Source organism: Lupinus angustifolius, chromosome LG01 (genome assembly GCF_001865875.1).
Source record: "Lupinus angustifolius cultivar Tanjil chromosome LG01, LupAngTanjil_v1.0, whole genome shotgun sequence".
NCBI classification, from domain to species: Eukaryota; Viridiplantae; Streptophyta; class Magnoliopsida; order Fabales; family Fabaceae; genus Lupinus; species Lupinus angustifolius.
The window spans coordinates 22295584-22314057 of NC_032009.1; the positions used below are offsets into that span (position 1 = coordinate 22295584).

At 29.9% G+C, this 18474-nt stretch overlaps 1 protein-coding gene across 1 annotated transcript; it reads right to left on the bottom strand.

Annotated features, from left to right (window-relative positions):
- LOC109355813 lies at positions 11925 to 17453 on the bottom strand. Its single transcript, XM_019599040.1, has 11 exons — positions 17183 to 17453; positions 16491 to 17001; positions 15555 to 15653; positions 14968 to 15068; positions 14791 to 14862; positions 14582 to 14672; positions 13975 to 14055; positions 13099 to 13158; positions 12895 to 13017; positions 12739 to 12777; positions 11925 to 12657 (listed from the first exon to the last, which is right to left on the bottom strand). The coding sequence occupies exons 2-11, from the start codon at positions 16869 to 16871 to the stop codon at positions 12529 to 12531; spliced, it is 1176 nt and encodes a 391-aa protein (XP_019454585.1). The 5' UTR covers positions 16872 to 17001; positions 17183 to 17453; the 3' UTR covers positions 11925 to 12528.

Sequence of the window (18474 nt, forward strand, 5' to 3'; positions counted from 1 at the left end):
CTAAGCTTTATGGTGCTATGTTGATAGGGAACGGATTTTGATTCCAATAACTGACCGAGTCAATTTGTATCTTAGATTTAAGTTGTTTTCTTTTTGTGTTAATCAATAATATCTCATCATCCATAGGCACAAAATTAATGTTTTTTAGATGCACGACTATTCATATCAATAAATGTCAGCTTATTGATTGAATTTTGGTCTTTTGTCTTGTACAATTGGGATGTAGCAGGGTTCAGTCTAACATTAATAATAACACTGTTTGACCCTTTTAAAACAAATTATGAATATATTTATATGACATGACAATGCATAAATATCATATAAATCAAATGAACAAAGATCTTTTTTGTGTTGAATGGAAATGCTGTGACATAAATATATTGTTAATTGAATAAATAAATTTAAAATTACAGAATCACTTTTTCCATATATAGTGCTGAACAGGTATTAGTTAGGATGACCAAAGAACACGTATTGCCCCAGTTACAACAAGAATTTGTTCTAACGAAGTATCACATATATGAATCATTAAAAGAAGAGGGGCCAAAAACCAACCTGCAATTTTCAGTAAACAATTTCCAGTAACAATCTTGATCCTTCTTGAAGTTAAAAAGCCTATTGAAGTAGATCAAAGCCTAGCATAATTCCAATTAACAATTCAGCATTACATAGGATAAAACATTACAATTGGAAGGAAGTAATAAAACATTAGTACACCACTAATGAGAAAATCGACAAGAAAATTGATGTCACTATGAAGTATGATGAATGTTGTAACTTAATGTCTTGTGTGTTCATGATGTCACTACCTGCATGTGCTGCTACCTTTGGCATATTCAATAAAATATATAGTCTTATATTCTTACTAGTGCTAGCAAAATGTCATACACACATATATGAATGGGTGCAACACACAGTTTCTAAAAGGTCTTGCCATATAAACTAAGTCATTGGCAGTTTCCCCTTTGTTTTTGCCTTATGCTTTCTTTTCATCTATTTTAGACAAAACTTGACGTTTTTAATAAAAATATAAACTTGGACATTATATTATTTTGATGATGGTAAATGCCAAAATATAAGGCAAATGAGATTTGTAGATTTTCAAGATCAGTTCGCATGGCATCTTGGGCAGGTGATAAAATAATAGCAAATGTACATAAAACTAAAATAAATCATAGCAGATGTGTTTAAAAGTAAAGTAATACCGTTTATAATCCATTGATTAAAGTTATGTGTTCTATGAAGAATTTTTTATTAAATAAAACAAATAATTTTTTATGAATGTTGTGTGTTATATGAAGAATTTTTGCAAAAGTAGTTATGATAATTCCTCAATCTTTTTATGTATTAGGATATAATTAATAGGAAAGTGCATGTAGATGAATTGACCATTCAAAAAGTCTTCCTGATAATGATAATTCCTCTATATCTTTTTATGTATTAGGAGATAATTAATAGGATAGTGCATTGTAGATGAATTGACCATTCAAAAAGTCAAATTGAGCAATACATCTGAGAATATTTATATGGCTGGTACTGATTGGGCATATTTGTATCTCTTGGTTTTGTTCAAGATATCTGATATGTCCTACTAAAAAGAGACCATATGAACAAATAAGTGTGTTGTAAATTGAAAAGGGGATTAATGTTTCCAGTTTGATACATAAATTCATGTTTTTGGATCCATGTAAATGGAAAGGGATATTAATGAATATGGAAATGGAAAGGGATTAATTATTTTTGGATTATATTTACTTAAATTGTGCAAAAGGAAAAACAATTACAATATTTATGTGAATTTAATTATTTTGGTATTTTTTCTACACATTTTCTAGGTTTTTATATTTTTAAAGTTTTTTTTTTAACTTACTGTTAATATAAACCAAAGTCAAAAATTTAGTTCCTGTGAGCAACATTTGTTGATATAAACAGTCACGAATATTGAAAAAGAGTAGATATTCTTAATAATACTAAAAAGAACCAAACAAAATTTTATTTAATTCGATAAGTTCAGTTTGAATTATAATAATTTTGATACTCATAAAATATGAATCGAATCAATTGTTTTAAGCCAATATAATTAATTGTTAGGAAATTCAGGATTCCCAACATTAATTACATATTTCAGGATCACTTCTCTTCTCTTATATTGATTTTCATTTTAAATTTAAAGTTCTTCCCCCTTCAACTTTAACTTATTTCTCTAGCTATTTCTAAATCTAAGACTTCAATCCATTTTCTTTATTTCTAAGTCTTAGACTTCAATTATTAAGATATGTTTGCCTTTAACTAATTCTAAGGATTGGTGACTATAAAATAAATAAAATGGACACACAATCTTTTACATATATATATATATATATATATATATACATATATATATATATATATATATAACAGGGTTGTTCTTGTTTCAAGTTAACACTCTTCAACCACATTTTAACGCTATACTTCTTTCACTTATGATCCTTTTCGCTTTAATCTTTACCCTGATTATAGTCCAAGAGTTCTAAAATTCGAGTAAAGAATTCATTGCTTTAGAATATATATCATAGCTGATAACACCAACTCTTTTCAACATGTCATATTATTCGACCAAGCATTAAATAAAAAAAGTGCATGCTTCTTGTCCCCGTTAATTTTCTTTCAACCAAGTGATTTGAAAGAGTCACCATTGTTTCACTATCCTCTCATTCAATAGCTACACAAGATTCATCTTCAAAATTGTGTTAGGTGCTTAAGCATTCAACCCTTCAAACTTCAAAGTAATATTATTTTCAATCAAACCTTTGGATTAACATGTATACGAAGAAATGTATCATTAAAAGAGATTCCCACCAAAACATAGATAAGATATGTTTTCCGCAACAATAATAAAAAGATTAGAATTAAATAAATTTACCTTGTTTAGAAAATTGGGGAGTTAGATACTTAGTGGTAGAATGTTAAAACAAAATGTAATTTTATTTACACCTAGAAAAAGTCTAAACATTTTTAGTTTTAAATATTTTCCACCCTAACTCTCCAAATTACCATTCTTTTTACCAAACTCACACTCGTTAGCTAATTACATTAGAATAAACTCATGTTCCAAACTAATCAAATCTCACCAAATAAGATAAAAAAAATTTATTTTTATTGTTTTTGTTTTTGAGTATATAACAACATCCAATTAGATTGAAATACAATGTAACATAAAAAGTGAGTCATAGTCACTTTTGTTCATGTGCAGTTAGATGTGTTCACCACACTCAAAACACTAGGTCTTTTGGGAACTTTCTTCTTGTTTGTGTGACACAACTCTTTTCCATCTTGCCTCGACATTTGCCAAGTTTAAATCTGCATAAGTGAAACAAATAATGTCTACTTGTAATGTGATGACCACAGAATTTGAGTTTTCCCTTTAAATAGATGGCACTAATCCAATTTAGTCTAACCTTTGTTGTACTACCTAATGACAATTTTAGAGAGCTAATTATATTATTTATAGAAATGAATTAAATTAAAAATGAATGATGCATAATATATTGATAATGTAAAAATTTGTTACATTGTCAGACACTGTTATCTCACTCTTTATTTCGGTGCTGCTTTATCCTTATGAAAGTCATTGATGATAACCGATTATTTTAGCATATACTTCAACCTACGGTTGGTATTAGAATTTGTGAAGAGGTTTTTGGGTTTGGGTGTGAGTGATTGAAGGCTTTAACACGTGGGTGCTTGGAAATGGAATTCTCCATAAAACAAATAAATATAATATCCCTTACATCTAGAAGATTCATGAATGAGCTTACATTATAAAAAGAATAGTGTTATAATTTTCTATTAAATCTTTTTATCATATATCATAAAGTAAATATTTTCTTATTAATGATTAGTTTTCAAATAACATATGATTAATAATATAACATGTCATTTTCCTTATTTCCTTATAAAAATAAACATAATTTATCCTTCTATAAAAATAAACATAAACGTGGATAGGCAAAGAAAGTTGCGGGTGGCAGTTTCTAAATCTGGCTGGCTTCAATCTAAATATTATTACCCTGTTTTAGAAAGTCGGTGAGTCAGAGACAGAAGGTACAGATGCAAGAGGCGAATATGTTATATGTAAAAAAATTGCATTTTCAGTTTTTCACACATTTGGTGAAATATTATTTTAATATATACATACGGTCTTCTCGCACATAGAACTTGATAGGAATTAACCAAAAAACATTATAACATCAATAACATATTTAAAATTAAATAGGAATTAAACCAAAAAAAATTAAGTTTGTAATATTAAAGTCATCTTTAATTAAATTTAAAATAATGATTGATATATACTTATATATTTTTCATTTAAAAAAACATGTGATATTCCAATATTTATTACCTTTTGCATAAATTTTGGTCTTTAACTTAATATACTAATCTTAGACCGAGCATAGTAGTAAAGTAAAGGACGAAATTTAAATAGTACAGATGCTTGTGAAATTCCTTTTTATAAGAATAAGATACTTATCACATATTATTAATGAATAACATCAATTATATAAGAACATCTAAAATTTTGCCCTTAACTAAGCGGAAAGTGCCTGCATGATGCCTTAGGACTAAATTTATTATCTCAAAAGAATGTATCATTCTATGTACTACTTTTGTATTATGTACAAAATTTATTTCGATCCATTTTATTCGATAAAATAAATATAACAGGATACTTTCTAGAAATAATATAAGAAAAGATTTTGTACTCGACCCCAGTGCCTATATAAGGCAAAGTGCCCAACAATGTTTGACTACCTTTCCTTGAAGGTATGAACAAGAAGTGCCATTGTTGTGTCTCTGAAGTCTTCTTAGCTCACAGGAAGAGGCAAAAAGTGGAGTGCAGCCAAGGATGACTTGCCGGCATTTATTTCATTCAAGCATTTATTGCTCCATCTTAGGAAGGAGCAATTAGTTGTTGTTCTCTTTAATATCTTCGGTGTCGGCAAGTTGTTCTTGGCTATATTTTGCTTTCTTCTTCTCCTGTGATGTTTTGTAGGACTCATCTCCATACCTTATACTTGTGGAGCAGTATAGCACCTTCTCAGCATCATTAATAATATAAAGGTTTAAATATGTTTTAATTTCAAAAATTATATCTGTTTAGTTTAATTTCTTGTTAGTTTCTTTTAGGTTGAATCTGAGTTTTTGTTTGTAGTTTGTTTATGTTAAATGTTTGTGCCGCAAATGAGGTCATGACAGTTTTAATATAAATTGTTTCATAATAAAAATAAAAATTGAACTTGAGATAAGTGATTGATGATGGAGTAAATGTCGTTGATCTTCGTTTATGAGATATATAATTATTTTCTATGGATTAAGTGAAAAATATATAGTGAGTTTTAATTATATTTGACCTAAAATTTTAAAGTATAAGTACTTATATCTTCTTACACCCATATAATATTATTATTTACCCTTATAATACTCAACAATAAAAAATCATTATTCGAGGGGATTTTTATCATAATTTGTATGGTTGTCTAACAATTAGTCGCAACTCACAACTGTCTTTGAGGATATTGGTCAAAGAAAAAGACTACACAAACTTTAAAGTAAAACATATTATATTTAAAAAAATAGAATATCTTCACTATTTAGAAGATGTTACTCTTACATCTTTATTTTAAATGTATGAGTATAACGAGGGAAATATAGAAAGAGATGACACAGAAGTCATAGGTGATAAAGATATAGGAGAAAAGGTTGCAATAATAAAAAAATTGTTAATTCTTAGATAAATATATTATGTGATGATTGACTTAACTCAACTGGCTATTGATCAAAATAATTTTATTTAATTATTTTCATCCTACAATTGAGATATTGAGATACAGTATAGTGGTTAATTTCAGTATTATTTATATTATATCATTATGGAACCAATCAAGATAGGGGTATAATGATATTATGATTTAATTGATGTTTACTAATTAAATCACACATAAGTAAAACTATATATATTATTGTAATATTAATGTTAAATAAATATTAAATAAAACAATGAAAATACTTTTATTTATACTATTTATTAATATAAAATATTTAGTTGGTGATAACTCATATTTTAGAAGTATAAACAAATAGAATAATTGTATGTTTGAACTTTTATATTAATATTTTAATAAAAATAAAGTTATTTTTATTAAAATTAATTTTAAATAAAAATCATCTTACAGTTCAATTGAAAATTGCATAATATAACTAATTTTAATAATATAATTATATGATGAATATATTTATTAGATCCTACTATTATTAGGACTAGTTCACTTTCGTAGTATAAACAAATTTTCAGAACGCCGCTTGTCATATCAATAGTTGCTATCAGCACATGTATGATATGTCTCCCATAGTTTAGATTAATAATATTACTTTTGAAATATGCTTTTGTATAAAACTTACGCTTCTTTTGAATTTAGTTGAAAAACTTTTGTTGATATTCTGACACGTGATATGGACGAAAACTATGTTATTTGCAATGATAAATGGTCTTTTTAATTTAAGTTGTGATCACTACATTGAGGTACTAATCACATATTCAATAATCTTATTTTTTTTTTAAAAACTAATTAATTAAATTTAAATCTATACATTGTCATTGTATTGATATAAAAATTTATTGACAGTCACATCACTTATTATTTACTTATATTACTCATTTAAAGAATGAGTAATAATTAAAAATAAATAATATAATGATAATATATAAAATTCTTATTGTATACAATTTTTTTTTTCTCAAAATAATGTGCCAACTTTTGTATGTGGTGTTCATAGCTTTACACATAAGTGAGTCACTTGATGTGGATTTTGATTTTTTTTGTTTCCCTACATGTATTTTATTATATTATTGGAAATGATGTTAGTCCAGTCAAGAAATATGTTGGGAGTAACTCAAATTTAGAATATTTCTAATATAAAAATTGCAAGAATAATAAATTTGAATTTATAATCAATCATAGATGATTAGGATTAAAAGTGATGAGTTATTAGTCATATGATAGTCATGTGTATATATATTAAGTACTAACAATTGGTTTCATTGAGAGTTGTGTCACAACAAGGGTTACATATATGCTAAATTGGGGTACATTACTGAAAACTGATAGGTGAGAGCTGCCAAAAAAGAAATGGCTAACATCGGGTCATTGTCGATAAAATGAAAGTCGTCATGAACGTCAGCTCTTAAAGGGACGGCAAGTTAGGAGTCTCACATCGAGTAGAATAATAAACTCAATGTAAAATTTATTAAGTTATGAGGCTCTCCCACATAATAGATTAATTTTTAGATTAAATTCTTCTTATGTATTTAAATCCTCATAATTGTGTGAAAATAAGATTTAATAGTCCTATTAATATCATTTATCACAATAACACACTTCTTACGTGGCTTCCATAGCGGTAGATCCCCAATTGTGAATTTTTTCTAGAAAACTCGAAACTAATCTTTTACTTAAACAACAACTCATTATTTTCAATCCTAAGTATCTCCTGACAGTAAAAGTCCAACTTATAATCTGACTCAAACCACACTGAGTCCATCATCGACACACGAGTTTTGTGCAAATATCATCCCCATTTTACCCCAAAATAAATGTACTCTATTTTTAATTTTTAAATATTCTTCTAATAAAAAAAACGTTTATCAAAATCAATCTCAGGTTACCAATAAGGTACTGTTTAATGGCCTAACACCCACTAATGACCAAAAACTATATTTGTTGATATAATCCGTTACACAAATCAAAATAATTAGTTTATTATCAAAAAAAAAGTAAGAAATATATTTGATAGTATCAGAATAAGTAATCTCCGCCATTCAATAAAAGACTGAGTCTGGTTTATTTATTTTTCATCAAAAATGAGATGTTTTTTGGAAGTCAATCTGCAAAGGAATCAATATATATATATGTTGATGGGGATGGGTCAATTTATATTTGTCAAACTTGATTCATGCATCAAGGAATTTTGCCATCATTTTCTCTCTCTCTATCTGTCTGATAATTCTAAGAACAAATTCCTCTTCACAAACAGACACATCAATCAGGCATTGAACCCATGCATGCATGTCTCAGAATCTATTCCCACAAAACCAATTGAATCCTTTTATTTAATTTCCATCCGTAGCTAGAAAAGTGTACTGAAACATATCTTACGTATCTTTCTTTGACTCTATTCAAAAAAGATATATTACTATTCTTAATGCAGAAATGGATTCTCAATGAACAAGGACAACTTACAAAATATAAGATGCACTACTTTACCAAAATTATATCCAACATACATAGAGTTTTGTTATATCCCTATATAAGACCCTTCTATTAATTCCTTGTCTTAGTAGGAATAGGAAGTATATAAAATATTAACAATTCAACAGCTTGAAAATATAAAATCCTAAATCATTTAAATATTTTTCTCTATCCAGGAAGTTGAAGGATTAGTATTGAAATTATCATATCCACAAAAGTGCTAATCACACAATTTCAATTAGTCAAGTAGGACAGGAACATCAACAAAGGTTACATTACATGTGCAATGATTATGCTAAAAGGAAAAGCAAATTCCTTGTCCTCTAGAGGCTTAAAGCTAAGAAGAAGAATAGGCATTAGGTGAATGGTTGAGAATTAATATATATATATATATATATATATATATATATATATATATATATATATATATATATATATATATATATATATATATATATATATATATATATATATATATATATATATATATATATATATATATATATATATATATATATATATATATATATATATTTATATATATGTATGTATGTATATATTTGCATTGTAAGGTGTCCTGAAAATGACACGTACATAGAAATCATAACCTCTATGCCCATACTAATATTGGTATAGAACCCCAATTGAGTCAAAATCTAATCAGCTAAAGTTTTCTGAGAACAAATTCTCATTGACATTGCTATATCTGAAAGATGGGTTATTAATCAACCACTATCCACTAGTAATCTATGGCTGCATTTTCTGTTTATATTCTTTTCCCACAATATGGTGGTAAGTCAATCAACACACAATATTGGAAAGAAAATGGCATATCAGTAAACTTTTGTTTGTTCCTAATTCTTAAAGCAACACGTAGCAACACTAAAACTGATTCCAAACAAGAACAGTTTCTGGATAAAGTTTGAGTAATTCTTGTTTAGATATAAATGGTTTATGTAAATTTTATAGTGATTATAGAGTTCTACTATTTTAGAAGTACTTTTATATATTATGATGATTGATCGATGTGCCTGAGATCTAAGTATGCGTAGGGCTTACCAGATTTCACTAATGCACCATGTCAACTATTTTGCATGATGCACAAACCTAAGTTTATATCGGTTTGGTATTTCTTTATTTATTATTACAGGACTTCTTTTATGACAAGTCCTACACGTGGTAGGGGTATACTGAAATTGCTAATACATAGTAAATAAGATAAATGAATTAACCATGTAATTATGGCAACATTACAAGCAAAAGGCTGCTGGAACATCAGAACATGATAAATCACATACGTATGATTAATTGTATATCTTACTTATTTGTATATATGCATAACTACCAAAAGAATGCAAACATCTAAATCACGAATAAAGATATAGTATCTCAGATCATGTCTTATTCGTTTTCTCGTGCCAATGAAAATATATTATGTTAATTCAAAATTTAAAATTTTAATCATTACTATTGTTTTTGTTTCATTGTTATTGGTGCGAGAAATATATGAACAGATATGAGATAACATATTTTTGTTAGTAAATTGAACATATAGTGAATTTTAATATCAGATTATGGATCCAGCGTGTGCACTTAATTAGATGTTAAAACCAAGTATATATTTATTGAAAGCCGCTTCTTCATTGAAGTTTATAACTTACTGATGATTAAGTAACCATATTTCTGAATTTATTTCTGCTATTTTCAAGTTGGTAATCTCTTAAATATTAAAGGTGTAGCACATAAATCTTGATGTCAAATTCAAAATCATCTGATTTTGGCTTATCCCATTCAAAAAATTAGTAAATAAAATCCATATATTAGGGCCATTGTTAATGCCTCAGGCACTCATAATAAGAGAATTCTGCAAATGCTAGTTCTAGAAAAGTATACTTTTGTATGGAACCATTTAGAACGGTGACTCAACGTACATTCATAAATTGAAAGCTAGAATACCTTTTGTTAATTACCCTTCAAAAAATGTTACTTTCTGCTTTGAAAATAATAATGTACAAATAATCAATGGTTATAAAATAAGCATGAAAATAGTATGTATGTTTCTTTCAATTTTAATCAGTACCACGGAGATATATGGCAATATTAATTGTTTGCTTTTAAACTTCAATCACACCCTTTAAACTTGTTTTGAATGCGTTTTCTAGCAGAAATTATTCGATTGCAGAATCAAAATCTTAACTGGATAATCTAGAGTCAACTACATGATTAAGTGCAAGAAGAGATATGCATACATTACACAATCAACTAATAGTTTTAAAAGAAATGAGTTAAGTCAACACCAACATGGAAATTATTCCAACACAAAGATGGTGGATAAGAAGCATATATAAAATTTTACACATAATGCAAGGCCCACATACACTTTGAAAGAATTCTATAGGGAATTGTCATTATCAGTGTCTCAAATCTTTGGCCTTGTTTGCCTATAAATACATTTGCATAATGATCAAGTGTATGCAGTGCACTCACTCAAGTATGAGAGCCTAGGGAAATTGGGTTTAATGTGGTTTGCTCAAGTGTCTTGCATGAAGGGGTAAGAGAATAGATTTGAGCCAGGGATGACTTGCCGGCATGAAAAACAAGATTTAATCTTTTCTTATTGCCGGCTGTTGTCCTTGGCTCATGCCTGCTCTCTTACCTCTCATATGAGACTCTAAAAGAGCTTCGAAATTCATTGCATTGCACCCATTTAATGGCTTACTTATGAGTTATGACTGCTATATGCATGTCGTTTATGAACAAAATAATTTGAGAAGGATACATAGTACTAAGCAAATTTGAAGCTTTGGTTTCCATCACTCATATATCTACTATGTAGGAATATGTTTAGACTATTAAATATTTAAGAAATACAAAAACATTTATCATGTTAGATTATCTTAATTTTAGTTGAAGAGTATAGGACTTCTTTTTCCTTTGAGGCAAAGTTTTTTGACTGGGGGAGAGAGAGAAAAAATTCAACAGGAGGGTTTTGAACCCAAGTATTCACACTTTATGTCATGCAGATCTATCAAGAAAGCTAACTCATCCTTCACGTATTCAACTTTCTTGCATTTTACCTATGTCATACTTAATCTGCCTAGAGTTTGTAACCGTTTGTGTAGTATGCTAATGAAAAAATACTTTAAAGTTAGATTTGACTTTGATTCAGTTTGTGAATTCTGATAAAAAAAGAATTGAATAAATATCTATTCTAATTCTTATAAATTTTCATGTGTAATAGTTTGGCCCAAAATAATATAAAAGAACTAAATTTAATACTTTGATAAAGAACATGATTTATAATAGTATTATGACATAGTTCATGTAACCAACCCATTAATAAGATAAAGGTTTGGTTGCTATTCATGTTGTAAGTCCTTGAAAAAGTAAAATTGAAACTAATACTCATGTTATAAATGTGATTCAAAATAATTCATGTCCTTAGAAAGACTAATTTGACTCGATATTCTTGGAGACCATTTTAATTTTTTTTAATTTTCCAGGGACAGAAAATTTTAGGTACTAAATTAGGTTTACTAGAAAGAATTCATGTAAAAAGATAATCAGCTTAAAAAGCATTCAGAAGGATCTGTCATTAACTGCTTTATCAATCCACTAAAAGGTAAAAGAAATCCCAACTTCAATAAAATATCTCAATAAATTCATTTCAAACTTGAAATTACACATTCTCATGATAAAAGAGTACTACATGCAATCAAACCCAACAACGACAACATGAGTCCTTAGAAGGGGGAAAAAGACAGTGACAAGAGAGCAGCAGACAGAGTCAAAGTCACGCATAATATGAGCCTGACCTTGAACCAAACAAGAGTTAGCCATAAGAATTGACCTATGAATTTCTGGATGGACAGAATAACATGTATTTTCAACTGAACAATGTGCAAGTTTTACATAGATCAGCCATAACATGAGTTGATATGACTCCCCCAAAATTTGTCATATAATTAGAAAATGAAGATAACCCAAGATGGAGGAAAAAGAACAAGTTATCCATGCATCCATCCCTAAGTAAGACTAAATGGTTAGCCTCCCCTGTCCACTTGAGGCCACCCACCACCTTAACTGCAATGCCAGTGTACCGCACACACAATATCCGTGACTGGCAAGCAATCAATCCTCAACAATGCTGCAATTTACAACTCTCATGCCTATGAGAAACCAAGATGGGGCCCGAAAATATCAACTTATCGGACCAAAGAATGGATCAAAATAGATGGCTGCCTCATGGTGTTGAATAATTAGAAAATAGATGCAACAATTTATCCAGTGTTTCTGGTGTGAATTTCCTCGCAAATAGGTAACATGGCTTCTGAATCCCATTCCATGAGCATGGCCATCTTTGCACCTCTCTCTGCAGACACACAAGATAATTCGTCAAGCTGCTTAGTTTACTCTGAATCGATCAGGTCAGAAAAACTTTCATGTAACATACCTTCTCATCACTGGTGACATGCACACTAACATCAATGGACTGCACATAAATATAACAGTTATCATGAATATCCAGTTTATGTAACTCAACTTTAAAACAAATTGAAAAGAACAATTATGGATTGTTGTATAAGTTACGGTTGTAGTAGAGCTATACCGTAATGTTCTTCAAAAGCTCATATGTAACATCCTGAGTCATATATGATTTTGGATGCCATTTTCTCTCAGACCAGTCAACATGAGTTAATGACCAGTTTGCAATGCCACCAGGATCAACCATCTAAACCAGAGGTATAAACCAATCAGCTGAAGGTTGAAAATAGCTAAAATAGAAGAACTGAATTGCAATTGAAATTCTCACCTGGAAGAAAGTCGGCAAGTAATGCTCGTCAGCAATGCAATTCTTTCCATCCAAACCTGGCTGTAATATTAAGAAATTGCACATTAATACAGAATAAAAATGTCCATGGAAGACATAGATAATTTCCACATCAGCTTTATGTTGAAATAAGGTATTTTCTAGATAGGACAGCAGTTATATATTGGAGATTTAAAATTCTGAATTATCATGAAGAACTAGGAAACGACGGCTCAGTGTATGAGGCTTCCACTTAGCGAGGTCTAGGGAGGGTAGATGTATGTAGTCTTACACCCACAAACGGAGAGGTTATTTCCAGGAACTAGATCGTCCAATAAACTTTAAAACATGTAAGCCATAAGACAAGGACAAAAGATTACTACAGGAATAATATGTATATCAGATCCATTTTACCTATATGATAAAAAGGTGTTTCATTTAGCAACTCACATTTTTGCCTTATGGCATTCCACTTATCCCATTCTTTTGGAATATTTTGTAGCACATCATAGTACTAGTATTTATGCATACCATAGCCATTAAGAATGCCACTATTGCCTTTTTATTTAAAGGGTTTAGAAAAAATGTGGAAGGAAGTACACACTTCCCTATAACATCTAGTGACAAAATACAGCATTCATATAGTGCTTAAGATATAACTTGAGTAAGAATGTAAGAGGACATAATCAGACTCTTGAAATACTAAACTGGCTTGGCTTGATGACTAAGATGATTTAAAGAACTTAATATGGTTGACAACTTGAAATACAACAAACACGTGAGGACAATGAAATTAAATATCAATATTCAATAATGACAAATGAAATAAAATTGCTCTAAAGTCTAAACTTCAATCGTAATAATATTTAAAAACCTCACCTGACAGTAAGCCCGGAATTTTGAGTAATACAGATGATCAGCCATAACCAAAATAGCATGCTGCCGCTTCATAGAAAACCACTGTAAAAGAAGTTTGAGAATGAGGTGAGTCTAAATTGGTGATATATCAACACTATTAAATATATACTTCCTGAGCAGCACAGTCTTAGAATGAGTATGAACACTACAAGGAATAGTTGTGTGATCACAATGAAACACAGTACAATGCTGATTGGACTACCAAAAGAAATATGAGTAAGGAATTTCACACAAGATCAAAGAATTATCATTTTCCTTTTTCAATAGAACAAATGATTACTTTTGCTATATATAATTCTGATTCATTGTCATGTGTTTATGACAAAAGACTCAACTAAATTTTACAATTGATATTCTTGTAAAGCCTATTGACATAAACCACCCGCAAAGGTTATGGAATGATAGCAACTTCCACTTGTCCAGTTGGCATCCTCTGAAAAGAGCAATTGCGAAAACGAAGTAGCCAAAGTACTTTGTTCAAATTTTAGATTATTTTCATAATAACAGGTTAAGTTTATATCTAAAATGTTGAATTCCTAGGTGAAATATGACTGGAACAAGAATATACCTGTGCCCCCTTTCTAAAGTCCTTCACCTCAATTTCAGGTAGCATGTGTTCTGAATATCTTCCATTACCATGAGGGCCAGGATCCTTAAAGCTAATAATAAAAAAGAAAAGGACACAGTGAAGGACGTCAAATTGATAGCAAAGAGCAGTGAAAAACTAAGAACTCGACAAAACCCCACAGAGGTACACTGTAATACTGCCTGACATACCAGTCTACAAAGCTGATATTTGTATGCATCAGATAGTTGTAAATATAATCAAAATTATACAAAGGCACACAGCTGCAAAACCAATATAAACAAATCAGAAAATAATTAAACCAATAAAACCGATAATAATTACTCGGGGAAAGAACAGAATTAAAAGCAATCTCATAGCTCATTTACCTATCAGAGAGTAAAACAAATTGCTGGTTGTCAGGATCTTGTAGGGCATTTGCCAATAGCCGTCTCTCTGCATCAACCATAGAAATTTTCCCCCACACCACCTACAACAAGACAACTTCAGATTACAAGCCCCTCACTAGAAAACCACAGACTATTGAAAACAATTAATTTATTAAAATAGGATACAACATTACTACAGTAAAATCACATATAGTTCAGACCCTGGGATTACTGATTTCTAAGGTAATGCTGGCGAAGAAAACAAATACACGATAATCTCATGTTTAACGAGAAGGAAATTGTGCAATACAGTTTTGTACAACTATTTTAGGTTACCATTATCAATTCAAAATATTGGCTTCTCAGGTTGCCTGCCTATGTGGCTACTGGTTCTCCTTTCTGCTCTGGATTAAGTAAAATATCTATGTGTAGAGCTACTACAATATAAAATTTCCAGACCCAACATGAAGAAAATATGAAGTCACAAATATTTACACTGATTTGCGTTACAGAACATATATTTGAGCATACACAACAGCACAATTCACAAATAATAGTAAACTGAACAGTTACAAGACAATATGCACCTGCTCACTGCGAATGTCCCGGTTAAGAAAATATCGGCTCACATGAACTGGCTTAGTCTTGGATGCATGCACATAAACAGAAAACTTCCCTTCATGACCCTGCCAAAAAGGATAAGAGCATCTTCCAGGTAAATGCACAATAGAAGATGAACAGGATGCTGATGCAAAGACAACCAAGTACCAACAAAGTTACAAAAACAAATAATGGGTGTTCATTCATTACAATACATGTATGGAGATTGAAGAGTTTATCAAATAAACATGTTCCATGTCTTGCATTGTATATCTATGTCAACAGATATTTTAAGGGTCGTCATATATGAGAAATTAAATAAATAGAGCTTTGAAGCAAACACCCAAAGCAGTGATAGGACATCATTGTCACAACTGTTTCAAATAAAACTTCTTATCTAACATAGAAGGAAATGTGAGTAAGTTGGAAGAACTAACAATGTCTACCTACCACATTATCCATTGCTTTCAAATGCAATGTTGTATAGTGTTAAATAGAAATCAAGGACTGCTCCACTTAGTAAAGTCATGTGACTACTTCTTATGCCCAACATTCCCCAACAAGAGAAAACCGTTAAAAAATTTCACGCAGAGCATCAGTGTCAGCTAAAGGTGCAATAAACCTATTGTTAACCATTACAATTCAGACTTCTAATAAAAGAATGAAATTCTCTATTCTCCCAAGTCCCAACAACTTCAAGCTTTTTCTTAACAAGAATCATCAAAGACAGATGGAGGAATTCCAATCACAGGGGAACTCCCTAGTGTGTCAGTTGAGCATGCAATAAGCCATTTCTCTTACCGGTCAATATAAAAAACTTGCAGAATATATACTACACTATTAAGCTGGCTATCTTCTCTGAGATTATAAATTTTTTAAATAGACAAGTGACCAATTAAAATAGAAAAGCAACAAATTCTTACTTGGAAAAACTTGTCCCACAATCTTTCAAATGGCAGAGAACCAGGTGACAAAAACATGAAAGCAACTTTAGAATTTTTGGAAACAATTGGTGGTGACTTCAAAATATCCCTAATAACAACTCGCGCTGCAATCTCATCATCAGTGTATTCTCTTGCAGGAAGAGGTGGAAGCCAATCAGTAAAACCCTTGCAGCCTCTAGAAGAGAAAACATAACAGCCCGAACTGGTTTGCGGCGGATAGATATAAGCACAGATTAGAAAGACACATACAAATAGAACCAACACAATGATCCACAATGGCTTCTTCATATGAGGACGGTGGCGCGAGCCAGGCATTATGTGCAAATCACCCATGCCTACACGCCAATCTTTCGCTTTCATAAATGCATCACACTTTTCAAATTCCCTCTCCAAAAAAATCTCCTTTTCATCAATAACCTCTCACCCAGATAAATAATAACCAATAAAAAATTACCCCTGAATTTGAATGAACAGTTTGATGCAGAAAAATCTGAAAACAAAAAAAAACATAAAGCAGGTGTATTAGAAATAGGAACAATGAATTCGAACAAAGGAGTCAAAATCAAAGAGACATGTTTAGTAACAAAAAATGAGATTGCAAAAAACTAAACATTAAATCACACATTACCTAATTATGAAAGAACATAAATAAGAAATGCGAGGGGTAGTACCTGGAATAATAAAAATAGAAAGATCTATAAGATAATTGACGTAAATCTTATGGGATTGGGAATAAAAAGATCTATTTATCTCCCATAAATTAATTAATTAAAATGGAAAGATCTATGGGAAAAGAGAGATTGAGGTGTGTTTGGGGTTTGAGAAAGAATCCTTAAAAGGAAGAATCGATTTTTCTGAAACGTCAACTCGTCTTAGCGATTTCATTCTGTCTACAAAGAGTGTGGCTCGTTTTGTTGTTTGGATGGGTTCCAAAACACCATTCTAACCTGGTATTGGTCTTTTTCATTTCTACCTTTACTATTTTTATTGTTAATATTTTACTTAACAGTATCACCAATAATATATTTATTATTGATGTACGACCCTCTTGGATATTTATGATGATCCAAAGGTTAATGGATTAATTCTTATAAGTGATACTTGCTGAAAATAAGAATCACACCTCTCATAATGATATCATTAGTATTACTAAAAACAACTTGCATGGTTGTTATTTTAATGTTTTTTTTTATATTTTTACTTGTTATTTGGATCATCCCATAGGTGGCTATTGTTGTTTATTCAATATTATTGACGTGGTATATAGGTAGGCATGGGGAATAAGATGATCAAAAGTTATAGATTTGATTTTTTGGAGCGACACTGTTGGAAAAGATAATCACAAAGGGATTCTTAATAATACAAAAAGGTAGGCACGGGGAAGGACACATCATGGCCCCATCTTCTCCTGACCCATATTCTCAACCAAAACTATTTATTAGGGTTAGTTAGAGGAGTTCAATAAACCTATCTTAGAGTTAATTAAGTTTTCATTCCTTCAAGTGTTTTTCTTGTTTTAGTCATCATCATCAAATTAAATATTGACAAGTAGATATTAGTGTTGGACTGTTGGTTACATCAATAATAATTAGTATGACAAAGATTCATGTATGGAAAAATAAAAATGTATAAAAATATATTTAGTGTGAAAAATTATATATAGGGACATATTTAGTTACAAACTTTCAATTTTAGTGTCAATTTTTTTATTGTCGAATCAAATTCATTCCTTATAGAGACTAAATCACCTTTAAAGATCCTTGAAATAATCAATGTTACTAATATTTGATACTTATAAGTAGGAAATTAAGATTGTTATTAGTTAAATGTGTTGTTTTTTCATGAAAAATTATATATATTCTTACAAATTCTTTTACACCAAAAGAGTTTATACATGTTATAAATTGTTATTATTATTTTCTTTATTAATGATTGATTTACTAATATTATATACATTTTTTTG